This window comes from Syngnathus acus, chromosome 8 (genome assembly GCF_901709675.1).
Source record: "Syngnathus acus chromosome 8, fSynAcu1.2, whole genome shotgun sequence".
Classification (NCBI taxonomy): Eukaryota; Metazoa; Chordata; class Actinopteri; order Syngnathiformes; family Syngnathidae; genus Syngnathus; species Syngnathus acus.
Window position 1 is genome coordinate 7,997,607 of NC_051093.1, and position 13,940 is coordinate 8,011,546.

General features: G+C 41.1%; 1 protein-coding gene across 1 annotated transcript; it reads left to right on the forward strand.

Annotated features, from left to right (window-relative positions):
* The first annotated feature begins 2,817 nt into the window (after positions 1-2,817).
* On the forward strand, positions 2,818-4,420 carry zgc:162612 (forkhead box transcription factor). Its single transcript, XM_037257091.1, has one exon. It carries the CDS (start codon positions 3,271-3,273, stop codon positions 4,222-4,224), a length of 954 nt encoding a protein of 317 aa, XP_037112986.1. The 5' UTR covers positions 2,818-3,270; the 3' UTR covers positions 4,225-4,420.
* The last annotated feature ends 9,520 nt before the right edge of the window (positions 4,421-13,940 follow it).

The following is a 13,940-nucleotide window of genomic DNA, read 5'->3' on the forward strand; positions in this document are numbered from 1 at the left end:
CTCCGAAAGAAGCTGTGACTACAATGCGGCCCGCGAAAAAAATTAATTTGACACCCCTGATCTATGAGGACAGCAGCTGCTTCATGGATAAGGGGGAATGTTTGTGTGTGGAGGAATGTAGCTGTCAGCTTTGCCCTTGTTGAAGGTGTTACAAGGATCAGTTGGCCCGGTGCCACCAAGTAAGTGTGGAGAATTAGGAGAATATGCAAAGTTCACAGAGTCCAAATTTGAATCCAAGAACTGCCCACATTAAAAACGAATTTCCAAGTCTTAAGAAAAATAAACGATTTATGGCTAACTCCCTCTTGTGCGCACAGAACATATTTCTTTTTGTCATGGTGTCATGATGGATTATGAGGGGGCCTGTGTTGAGAGAAATCTTGGCTTTGAAACTAACAGTCTGACCCCAAAATACACACCAGGGACCCCAGGGGTCATGACCCCGGGTGTGTTCAGGGACCAGTTGGTCCAGCGGTGAGGGTCAAAGCATGTGACCACAACACTTGGCGTCAGATGTCAGATTTTTTTGGTTTATGCTACACTTTGACAAAAATAGTTTGTCACATTTTTATTATTTAAATGAGGCATATTTATAATCAGATAGCAAATAGTGAAGTTTGGCAGACTTTCTTATGTTTCAGGTCTCTTTCCCACAGCCCTCTGAGATTTGTCACATTCAAAATTTTGGAAAGCTTGCTGAATTTGTCCGCAACGTGTTTATTCACTCCCTTGTTAACTAAACACACCCACTCACATAGCAGAAAGCTGCTACTTATTCAATTCTCCCAAAAGGATACATCCATAAACAAACTCGACGTGGGATTATTTTTTGTGAATTGTGTCTTTGTTCCTGTTTGTATGACATGATGAATCCCGTTCATAGATGATGCCAGGAGGAAAAATCTAGTCCTGCAGTGACACGTGTGTATGTGTGTGTATTGCTATGGAAGGTCTAAAATTCTATTATTTATTATTCATTGGTCTTGTTTATGTCATGGAAACAACATAAGAGGTCTTCTACCATGAATCATCCTCCAGCTGGTGCACTGAGTCTAAACTCCTCAATTGCGGCCGGTGTAATTTGCAAGAATTATTTTATCATAGTTTTAGAAATTCTTAAGTGTACAAGTAAGACATAATTGTGGTTTTGGAAAAACCAGCTAACAACAATTTAACGTGTGTCTAGTCGCCAGAATTAAAATATAAAAATGAATAAATAAATCATTTTTGGTGTGACAGCGCCCTCTATTGAATATCTAATAGATTGTCAGTAAATTATTCACCAGCTCCCTTTTTCGCCACAAGGTGTCACTATATCTACTCTCCAGTATGCGCAGGAGTGAAGCTTATGTCGGCCTAACTGAATGATTATTGAAGTGTTATTATTTCAATATATTCTAATATATAATCATTTTGATATATTTGTATCGCTGTGGGTTAATAAATTAAATAACCAAAGAAGGCATTAGGGTTTTTTTTTTTCTCGTGCTTGCAGTCTCAAACATATTTCATCCAGTTATTTTCAGCAGTGGTATATCATCCAGTACATTTTCCAGTGAACTGCAAAGGTTCGAAGGTCTGGTGAGAACAGGACGGTTTGTGAAAACAACCTCACATAGCTCTTTGAAGCCAGTTCAATGTCTGAGAATGATAAATGGGCTCTTTTATTTATCACTGGCCAAATCTTGTAGACGGACTCAAGTTTTCACTGAGGTAAGAAAACATTTCAACTGAAGTGGCCCATAAAGCATCCATCTTATTATTGCTTCATGCATGATTCCCCCAACGGTGGAGTCTCGTTTTGATCCATTGCAATCTTCCTCATGGCCAAATAATTTGACGCTTGTATGCGCATCTCTGGCGCAAAACACTACAGATGACAAGCGTGTTTTAAAATGAATTTCTGTGAGATATTAATTGAAAATCGTTACGAATAAAAGAGGAATGCGAAATTTTCCTTCCCAATTTTGGTGTCGCATGCGCGAGATGCGCACTCTGTTTTATTTTTACGGGGGCTCCGTATTGAAAGCACAAAACTTCACTCACTAAGGCCTGTTTCCAATCTGCAGACATGCGTGATGAATTTTGGAAATCATCTACAGCTTTACTGGTCTCAAATAGCCCACCCAGCCCGGACCGGGTCCTTTTTTTTTTTTTTTTTAGCCCTGAGGTATCAATAAGATTAGAGGCAGGAAATGTGAGAATCCTCATCTAAGGCTTCCAACATTAAACCCAAACAACCAGAGGCCTCCTAACAATACCAAAAAGGCGTCCGGCTCTCCTGAGTGCTCTTTTATGTCGGAGCTGGTGCAAATCTAGCACTTTACTCTCAACTCCGCCACTCGCCTTTTATTAAACCCGATAAAATGATTGACTACTTGGACACTTTGGGACCACAATTTTTGCGCAAACAAATTTCACCGTCTGCACAGTGAAGATGAAATAGGCTATTTCTTGTTTACTTCAAACACGGCTTTATTCTAAACGTTGATAGCTTGGCAAATTCAGCTTAAGTGCCTAAGTTAATTAAGCAAAACGGATGCTCATAAAGCGCCGTACGTGTGAAATAGCTTTTTAAGGATTTTTTTTTAAATTATTATTTCTGTCCGTCTGCCTGTTTGTATTTTCATTAAAGTTGGGTGTAGCGAATTTTACTTCTAAAACGAGATGTCCCAAGTCGGGTTATGAAAAGCATCATATTCTCTAAAGGGGCAAAAGGGAGCTGGAGCACAAAAACAAAATGTGTTTTTGATGCCACTGTCTGTTTAAAAAAAAAAATAGTCCCCCCCTTTTTTTTTTTTTTTCTTGCATTGGGGTGTTTTTCTGAATGGACCAGTGACTCAAACATTCACTTGGCAAGGATGGACAACTGATGAGAGTACTTCTTTTTAACTGGTCCAGGCATCCTTGTTTTACCTTTCCGCACTTTTCATTGGTCAGAATCATCTTCCTTGGCCCGAAGCGTGACATCATCCCCACCACCCCGACCTACGCGCACAGAGAACCAGCGGACTACAGATGATGCCGGACACCTTCAGAGGGCGCACGAAATTTTACGCACCTTTACGCCCTCCTTTTAAAACCACCATATTTGGAATAATTCGGGTTTTGGAGTTTGTATGAAGATGTCACAGATGGTGACGTGTGCTCTAGTTGTGCGCTCTCTTTTTTGTGAATGGAGATGAGTTGTGCGTAAACGGCGCTCCCACTTCCTTTTTTTTTTTTTTCTCCAGGAGCTGTCGCTTTGTTGCCGTCTGTTTGCAGGTGGACATGACATTGGGCTCGGATATCATGGAGGATCTTGTTATCGACGTGGTGGGAGAAGGTCTCCGAGATAACGCAGGGGAGCAGCTGGAGCTGGAGCGCACCGCGGATGCTCTGACACCCCACGGGGAGGAGCGGGACTCGGACTCGTGTAGCCCTCCACAAGCGAGTCCCGTTAAAACGAAAGGTCCCGTGTCGGTGAAGCCTCCGTACTCGTATATCGCCCTCATCACAATGGCCATCCTGCAAAGCCCGAAAAAACGCCTCACTCTCAGCGAGATCTGTGACTTTATCAGCCACCGCTTCGTCTATTACCGCGAGAAGTTCCCCGCTTGGCAGAACTCAATCCGGCACAATTTATCTCTCAACGACTGCTTTATAAAAATGCCTAGAGAGCCTGGGAACCCCGGCAAGGGCAACTACTGGACCCTCGATCCGAATTCTTCTGATATGTTTGAGAACGGTAGTTTTTTGCGCAGGAGGAAGAGGTTCAAGCGGCAACATTTCCGCTACAAGGAGCACCATCAAGTGGAGCCCGGCGGCGCACTGCACGCGTTCCCCCATGGACACTACGGGCTGGGGTCACCCGCTCTCCAGCTCCCCACTCTGGATATTTACCCGTACATGCATCAACATCACCACCACCATCATCATCACGCACCCATCCCACCTGTCAGCAGCATCCTGCCGGCTCTTTCCAGCTTCTTCTCCAGGAGCGCCATCACGGCCAAGGCTTTCCTCCAGTCACAACCCAGCATCGAAGCCTTCTCGGCGGCTCACTGCGGCGCCTACTCCACCCAGATGACGCCCGGAACCGCTTTCACAAGCCCGGCGCTTTTCCATCCAGCGGTGTCCTCACCTCACCTGGTCACCTTACAGCAGGAATATCACAAGTTACACACTCAGCGTGGAACTCCTGAGCTGGCAGCTAAACACGTCGGTGATCGGGACAATAAATAAACTATATGCGCAGGACTTTGATTTTTCTCAGGTAACAAAGACAATTTCGACAATCCATAAAAAATGTGTTTTATTTTTTTACGTGTACATACATCATACAGTCTATCCTTTCTTCTTTTCTTTAAATTGTGATAAAACGAATGTCTAATTGACAGGTTTTCCTGGAAATAAATAAAAATTCATATCGAAACAGTGAGTTCTATTTTGTTACAGATGTTAAAATGCGTATATTTTAGTGATTATTTTCTGTTAGACAATAATTATGAGTTGACAATGACTGAAATGCAAGTCATCTACTTTAAATGTGATTTTAATTTGTTGTAGATTGTTTATAAAAATGAATGAATCACCACATAGGATTGAAATGATGATGAGATTGTATTTTTTAACTATTTTAAGGTTTTAAAATAAAGGCGTTAAAATTCTCCAATCAACGCATGAACGCTTACTAAAATTGAAATGAAACTTGGCGGCTTAAATAAATATACTTTATACATGTTTATGCAGAGCTCTTATACAAGTGCTCAAACAAATATACTTTTGTGATGATGCTAAAATATTTTTTCCACCATTCAGATGAGGAGGTATCTTCAAAATATTGAGTTATAAAAATGCAACAATGAGTGTGATCTAAATTATTTTCCTAAATGCACAGTTGTTGCTTTTTACCTCTCATTTTATCCAAATGTTACTGCAACTGCTCCATAATTTAAAATACAATATGCAATAGTAAATAAAACAAATGTTGAACTGAGCATAATTCAACCAAGGTCACATCCTCAAATGAATAAATAATTGCCGTATTCTTTCTTCTGTGTACAAGCACATGTATACATTCTGATTAGCTCATTTATTATTTTAGTTTATAGAAGTCCATGCAGAGAGCAGAGTTACGTTCAACATGACAGTCAAATAAACACAGATTTGGAAGCACTGGAATATTTATTTAATGCAGGACTGAGTCTGTTTACACAGAGCACTATGCTGAACTTTGTGGACAAGGCTAATGGTTCACACTTTACATCCAATAATAGTTGTTGAGCAGAATTCAGAACTTTGTGAGGAGCTGCAAGTGGCGGGCCCCAAAAGAATTTTTTTTTTTTTTAAGGGCCCCATATTTCTGCAACTGCTCCTGTTTTTCGCCACAGTTTTAAATTGAGCCAATCTGTTTTTAATGCTCGTGTGATTTCTTTCCTTTCTTTGTATCATTTCCAAATATTTTATATTGTAGAGCTTAATGCTTAACAGCTTGCGGTTTATCAGCATCCATTATAAGATTAACATCAACCACTTCTACAACCAAAATGTTACTGATTGGAAATCTTAGGTCGAATAAACTCAACGCCTAATATCATTTTGATGTCTCAATTAGAATTCTAGTCGTAGATCAAACTTGTTACAAACAAATGTTATGTCACTAATGAGCAACTGTGGTTCAATACAAACGTCATGTGATCAGCCGATGTTAAAAATCAATGAATCACACATGAAATGGCTTTTTCTATTAGTGGCGAGCTTGTTGTTAATTCTGATGGAGATGAATTGAGAACAAGGCAGATAAAATGTTGCAATGACTGATTGGCAGCTGGGGAGGGGAATGGGAGTGTTGTTTGGGGGAGTGGGGGGGGGGGGGGGAGAGGCCGCTGCACCTGATAAAATAAGCAAGTTAAACACACAAGGCTTGTGAATGCGTGTGTTTGGGTTTTTCATCCTGAAGGCGTCTTAAACTGAATTGATCTTTTGCTTGTCATTATAGAGCTGCATTATTAGCTACACTCTTTGCAATCCAAGAGATGCATAAACAAGAAAGCCTTTAAAAAAATATCACTCGGTTTGGACGGATAAAGTAAACAAGAGAGTCATTTAATAATATACTTTGAGGTGGTTTACAACTTGAGCCAGTAGGAATTTTTTGAGGTCATATAAACTGTTGAAAGGCATACATTTCTAGTTGTTGTTAGCTGTGACTACGACTGCGCTGCAGAGCAGTGAAAGATGCTTTTTATTATACTCAGCTAGCCAAATGTGAAATAAATATTATGAAGAAAAAAAATAGGGTTGGTAAAGTAAAATGCTGTAATATAAGATATGTTATAGAATACAATAAAATAAATATTATTGTCAAGAGGTGGCTCTCTAATAATATAATGTCAGAATTTAAAATGTATCAAGAACCATAAAAAGGTTAATAACCAAATGCCTACGTATGCAATAAGATGGGGCGATTATTATTAATAATTATGTCAACTATTTGGATATATTTATGAATGAAGAGTTAGGTTCAGCAACAGGTGGACATTTTTTCCTGCATAGTCATAGCCACATAAATTTCAACGAATGGTAAAACCCATATTAAAGCTCAATCTTAAAAAAAAAGACAAATTTCAAAAACATGATGTCCTGGAAATAAATTTGTTAAATCCTCTATGAACACATAAAGCCTTCTCTGCTTCAAATTTGCTATTGCCCAGTGTATTTCCTAAACCAAGGATGAACTATTAATCTTGACTTGCCTTAAAAAGAAACACAAGTTTGCTCATTTTTTTTCCCAATTCATATTTGTGGTTAATAGAAATGTAAAATTTCAAATGTTTTTTTTTTTCAAGGTCCAGAGGAGGAACATTGACATTTTGCATTAATGACGCATTGATTCCTGATTCATCATCGACTTAATTTTGCAACATGCACACTTCTTCGTGGACGCTCACATTTCTGACTTGTGATCCTCCCTCTGACGTGGAGGTCGTTCACGAGGGAGAAGTGAGTCGCCACGGTCCCGTTCACAGCGAGCGGTACCGAGCTGCCACCCTCTGCCAACCCAAACAAATAGAATAAACTCATTGGTGGAGCGCTTACCGCCACCGCCTTCCACATTTTGAACCCAAAAGGCAAAGTGATGCATTGTGGGATTCAGGTTCATAAAAACATTAGGCCTATATTGTTTTCAAAGAGTTGTCATTTGGAATAAATGATCCTGCAATATTTATGCGAGGAGCCCGCTGCCTGCCGATACATTTACATTCAGTTTAGCCTTTCAATTTGTAGCATCAGAGTTTGGTGAATGCAAAGCAGTGTTGCGGTTTTGCAGTTATCATCAATAAATCCTTCATATTTCCACCGAGGCAGACACAAGCAGAACTTCCACAAGACTCACACTTGCCAGAGAAAATTGTTTGAGCCACTCTCTGAGGAGTTATTCAATTACCCCCCCCCCTCTCCTCTCCCCCGCTTTCACCAGTCCGTGTTAACCTGCCAAGCCCATTAAAACACACCATTCCGCTGGTGCACGACTTTGCCCGATCGGTGAAGCAGCGTGCGGTGTGTTTTTGGAAAAGGGGACCCCCTTCAAGTGTCAGTGCCAACACATGACAGTGACATATAACAGGAAAGCCACCCAGAAGGAGAATGATCTCACACCTCAGCCACGCGCTCAGAGGGAGTGGGAGCAACTCCAGAGAGGAGATCTGAAGCATGAGGTTAGAGGGGACAATAAAACCCAATAAAGGAGGCAAGTGTGGAGAAGAAGACATGTAAGGAGTTAAACCAAAAAAAAAAAAAAAAAAGCAAGTAAAATGGTCTGCTGAAATGAAAAGACGCACTTCAATGGCAAAGGAATAATTTGTCCATGACATCTTGAAATACTTGGTATGCAGTATAATTCAATAATTTCCAAATAAACCTCTTAGACATTATATTCCTGCCCTCAAACTGCGGTTTGGGTGTGCGAGCCAATCCCCGAAGGAAATGCAGCGCTCCAGTAAACACAATTGCCTTCAAGGTTAGATTGCGGATAGATCTTCTTCTTCTTAAGAAATGCTCAAATCTCTTGTGGAAAAATCAATCACCGACTGTTGACTGCTGTTGTAGCAACCGAAGACAAAGAAGTGTGCTGATCATTTATTTCAATGTACATTTCAGGCACCTTGATTTAGCCAGTTAAAGAAAAATAAGGCCTTAAAAGTCCTTGAATGACCGACTCAGATTCTTTGGCGACTTTAAGTAGAAACAAATCTAAAGCAGATATCAGGAAGTGAGTTGACAGTTTCCACAGTGCAGATGAATAATGACCATGAAGATTCTGAAAAATTAAACTTTTGACTGGTAAAAAAACATTTTTCAAAAGGTCAAGCCAAAGATGGAATTTACCGAAGAGACCAAGCAGAAGATACAAAGAACCACACGGAAAGTTTTTGATCTATCACACATATGTAATACAAGTTTGGGATTCATAAAATTATTTATATATAATTTCAGATGTATACAAAACCACCATTTCCAACAACAGCCAGCAAGAAACATTGCCCTTCCGACCTTCACCTGATCAAAGGCAACAAGAGTGTGATGTCACCCACCAGCAGCCCTCCAAACCACTTCTTCGGCTAAATGAGAGCCATTAGCCCCACAAACAAAGACTTAAACTCTGTCATTTAATGAAAAGTGGAGCAGGAAGCACAATCAACAGTGAGGTCAGGCTATAACCACGATGGCTGCCGATGTACGTACTAATGGGAGTCGCTAACCCCGACCGGCATCAGCTTGCACCTTCTGACAGATCCCCGAGAAAGACAAAGTGCTCTACCTGCTGTATTAGTCATGGTCGTAGAGATCAAGCGACATTAGAACACCCAAAAAAAAAATAATCCCCCTCATCGACTTGGCTTTTTTCCCTCAGTAATGTACGGCATGGTTTTAAAAGCAGGAAGAGTTCCAGAATGAGAAAAACATGGATCGGCTCAATGCAAGTATTGTCGATTATATATGGGCTTGCCAAACCTCACGCTTTGTAAGAAACAAGAAAAGGAGGCATTTAACATTAATGTTCAGATTAAAGGACCAACCGCATGGGGGAGGTAAATCCAAAATGCCACCCTGTTTGAAAGAAAGAAATTCCAAATTGTCACCTCATGTCGGTTTTGGTTATGATGTTATGATGCAACACGATGCCTGCTGTTGGGAATTGTAAATGTGAACAGACGTCCAAGCGGCCTCCAACGGGAACATAATTCACGTCTTTTTGTTTGCTAATGGTTTTATGCAGATGCAATAGGATAGGATTGATTGAAGTCGCTTTTGTAGCACCGCCCTGCCACCCAAACAGTCGGCCTCTTCATCCCATGTTGCCTCTGTTGGTGGTCCCGGTTGGAAGCTATATTTTCCCCTCACTTCTCTCTCCCTCACTTTTTTTTTTTATAGCTAACACAAAATTGTTCCTAATTCTCTGCTGCTAGAGGGGGGTAATTTGTGGCTTTTGGCCGAGCGACGCAAGCCTCAAATTTGAAAAAGCTGCTGTGTTGAAGGCTTGCTGTGCAACCCAGCCGGAATAACAGCAGGGGGGGGGGCAGCGAGCGAGGTAGCGGGGCCTAAATTCAATTAGTGAAAAGCTCCAAGCAGACAAAACCTGACCGGCCTCACAATAAAAATAATTTACAGCACTCATTGCATATCTGTACGTAAATTCAAATCGTTAAATCCTAGCCAAAATAATGTATAGTTGTTTGGATTGACTCAATCGCAGTGAGTCCAAACAAATCAGCACTTAGTATAAAAGTAAACAATGAACTCTGTGAGTGGGCTGTCTTCACCCAGCAGTATATTATGGAAGCTATATTGTCTCGACCTACGGCACTTGAAACTTTTTGTGGTTGCCCACTTCAATAATTATACCATATTTCCTCTGCTCAAATAAATCAATGGCCAGATGAGTTGCATACTTAAATAAACACCTTAGCTCACCTCTGGCCTTTGCTTGAGAAAATGTGGTCATTCACTCACTGTGTAAATGTATAAAGGCATGGAGTTCATATTTTAGTTTGGATTCTGGACTACTTCAAATATCTTCCTCGCTGTTTGAAATATGCAAATGACATACAGGAATCCTGCCACTCACTTTATTACTGTCTGTATTAATAGTTTAAATGTATACCACATGAAGAAGTCAAATATCATTTCAAATGTATCTTAAATGACTTGTTAAAATAAATGTCTTACATATGGGCTCTACTTTTATGGCCAATACAAGTCCAGCGCAAAGCATAACTGTGCATGGATAGAGTTTTCTTTCTTTTGGTCTTTTCACGCATGGGCGTATGCGCCATTGTGAGCGTGATCACACAATTTCTTTCAATTCACTGCGGGAAAGGCGCAAATAGAAACCTAGTGGTCGCCTGTTCTTTTTTTTTTTTTATACAATTACCCTCTTTCAATTCTTCCCCCTCTTGATGGACATTTATTGAGTCTTTATGAGAATTGTGGCCGCTCACACAAAAATCCAAATAAAATCAAAACATGCAATTATTGCCCTCTTTTTTTTTTTTTTTTTCTGTTGACTAATGCAACAGAATGAACAAACATGCCGGATGGAGCGCATCTGGAAGTCTGTTCTCGACTGGGGAGTGATTGCTGTCAACATGCGAATCCTTAAGAGGTGCTCATTCATTTTGATTAATAGAACCTTACTCACTCTCATACCACGGTGCTTCTCTTTCTACTCAGGGGAGAAGAAAGCGAAAGGAAAGTGTTTTTTGTCATATGTTTTTTCACTTCCACCACAGCACATCATTACCTGAGTGTTTAAACATTTAAGAGCATTTTTTTTTTTTTTTTTTTTAAAGTGAAACAACATCCACGGGCAATGAACAGTTCAACATGAACTGGTATCACTCGAGGGAGCTGTAAAGGCCAAATGAAGTCAGTAAATAAACATGTTTGCTGTCAGATCGCTGGAACATCTTGAGAAGCTTTCAGCCCACCATGTTTGAAAGGACGACTGATAAGATTGCCGCGTAGCAACAACGAACAGCAAATTGGATTGAGCGTAATCGCTCCAGTAAGTCTGGAGTGGTTTATTTCATTAAATTTAATTATTTCTGTATTTATTCATTTATTTAATATTTATTTATTTATTTTTATTTTCGCCATCTTTTGACAAAGACTTGGTCACCCCAGAGAGCGAGCTTAGCATCAAAATGCAAGTCTGGGGTGGTTTATTATTTTATGCAAAGATAACCACGCGACTCCTCCGCAACCCGGCGGTCAATCACAAGGCAAATGACAGCAAATAGCAGGGAAAGACCAAAGCTGTCAGCACACGTAGCACGCCTGTTTCATTTCACAACTTGACTGGATTAAAATGCCGAGCTGGGGGGGGGGGGGGGGGAGAGAGAAAAAAAAAAAAAAAAAGACCTTCCTCGACCTTTTGGCCGTAAAGCAACGCGACAGGAGAATGGAAAACATGAGTAGTAGCAGCACGATTGGTACTACTCCAAACTAAAGCAATCGATCAACGACAATCCAGAGAGTCAAAATAGGAGAAAAGGGGGTCAAGGGTGGTGCTGAACGGGTTGGGGGGGGCAGAGTTCAGAGGAAGCTGCAGGTGTGGGGAAGAAAAAACACAATCACATCTCAAGTCAAACAAACGTAGTATCTCGGCTGATGGAGATGGATAGAGGGTCAGCATTCCAGTCCACGCTGGAGATCCCTACTGCATCGCCCCAGGTCCTCTGCGTCCGCTTGTCGTTGCTGTCGGGCCAAACATCTGGATGGAGAGAGGGAGCCGCGGCGAACGCTGAATTGAGGTTCGAGGGAAGAAGTGAAAGTTACTCTTAAGCCAACACGTTGTTTATCTTCTGGACTCCTGCAGAGCAAGGGGGATCACATCAGTGGGCTTGTTTGGAGGGGGGGGAGTTCACCCTTTCTCTTCTCATCTGTTTCGCCTTTTTTTAGCATGTCTCTAACATGTTCCAGGCAGCTGAAGGTCAGGGGCGGCAGTAAACGGAGAAACATTTTGTCTAATGTTGCAGCCAACATTTCAAGCTCCTCTATCATCCGTCCTTGTTCAGAGTAGCAGCCCAGTTAACCCTAGATGGGTTTTTTTTAAAAAATATTTTTCCTCTTGTCTTCTTTGAATTTTCCAACAGGGAGTTATAAAACGCTGCTCTGAGGGCACTTTGAGGTGGAGAACAAGGCTGTGGCGGAAGCTCTGGTGGTGCTCCCATCAGAGGACCTCTAGTAATAGAGATACATTCACACACATGGCACCTTGGGAGTATTTGATCCCTGTGAACAGCTCACGGCCTGGGGAGGACACGCTGTGTAAATTTCTCTCCCGTGTGGCGTGTCCTTTGCAGCTCGAGTTTGTAAAAAAGACAAAATAAAAAAACACATATGACAGGTGCCAAAGTAAGGAATGTGGGGTGGGGGGAGCAAGTTAAACACGATTTGTTCTCACTATTACACTGGAAAAAAAGATAATTACAAAATTGTAAAATTTCCATTCGATTAATCATGTTTTTCATATTTTAGATAATTATGATAATCATAATATTATCCATTAGCATTCCCATTTGTGTCTTGAAACTGTTTTATTTATGTCACCCTAATATATCTCAATTTTAACAGCATGCAAAGCGAATTAAATTAATTTAGCCTAATAAAACCTGTTTTTGATGACCATAAATATGGCAATATTGGAATTATTGTAACGCTCTTATTTTCAGTAAAGCTGCTACATTCCACAATTTCTCACACGCATGGTTGTGTGCGTGGACAGTGCATGTGCGAGAGTGTTTTTACTGCTTATGGCACAGTGGAGGATTTATTTGAACAGATGTGAACTCTCAGTGCCAGGATGACCTCAGGTCCTACTTGGCTACACTGCAGCTGATCTCTCCACCCTGGAAAAATAACACGCGCACTAACAGACTGACCTATGGAAGAAAACACTCTCAAACAACAGAAAAAAACCGAATCGCATTGAAACCTAATCTGTGGCCTCCTGTTTTACAGTAACCCGATTTATCGTAAAACCAGAAGTAATGTTCCTCTCGGATATCGTTATGACAGTAGATTTATACTCTCACTGGCTAATAAAGCAAGATTTTATACCAAATGGACTTTGACAGAATGGAGTGGAGCATTTGGAAGAGTGCAGGGGGTTACTAGAGCCGTAAAGGCAAAAATGTACGTGTCACCACCATATAAAAGGGGGAGGTCAAAGCCGGAGTGAAACGTGGAGGGTCGACAAGGATGAAGAGACAGCAATGTTTGGAGAGAAGACAGGGGAGCGCTACACTAATTTATACTCTGATAATTGGAAACAGCAGAGTCCTGCACCTGAACCGCATTCTCGGCCCCTGTGGCCAGCGACGCAGCCCGGACAACGTGGGAGGGAGGGAGGGAGGGTGATGATGAAGGTGAAAGGAGGGAGGGGAGGGGGGGGGGAGTCAGTGTCAATGGTAGCCTTGTTGTTTCTGCGGTAGACGTGTGTGCATTGTTTAAGGACAATTTGCATGTAGAAAATGTCGTATTGTGTTGTGACGGTACCACACACACACACACACAAATAAGCTGGAGCTGGATTTGGACCACCCGGCCTTAATAGAGCATAAGGAAGGGTGGGGGTCCTAATAATGTGTCATGGTCACGATCAACATACAAGGACTGACTTCAGCTGTCTTAACTTCCTTGTTAAATCAACATGACAGTCTCCTCTGAAAAATAACATGTTGAGTCATAGCATCCGTTAATTATTAGTTGTGTGAATATGTGGAATCGTTTTTCAAATCCCGGGTGCTTGTGCAGCCTGTGATATTTCATTGAGTGATGATGGATTCATATGTTGGCTGTGAGTGAGCTCTGGCATTATGTTAGAGAATGAAGTCATTTTGGAACATAAAGGCAAGAAAAATGAGTGATGCTGCTTGATGGATTTCATATCT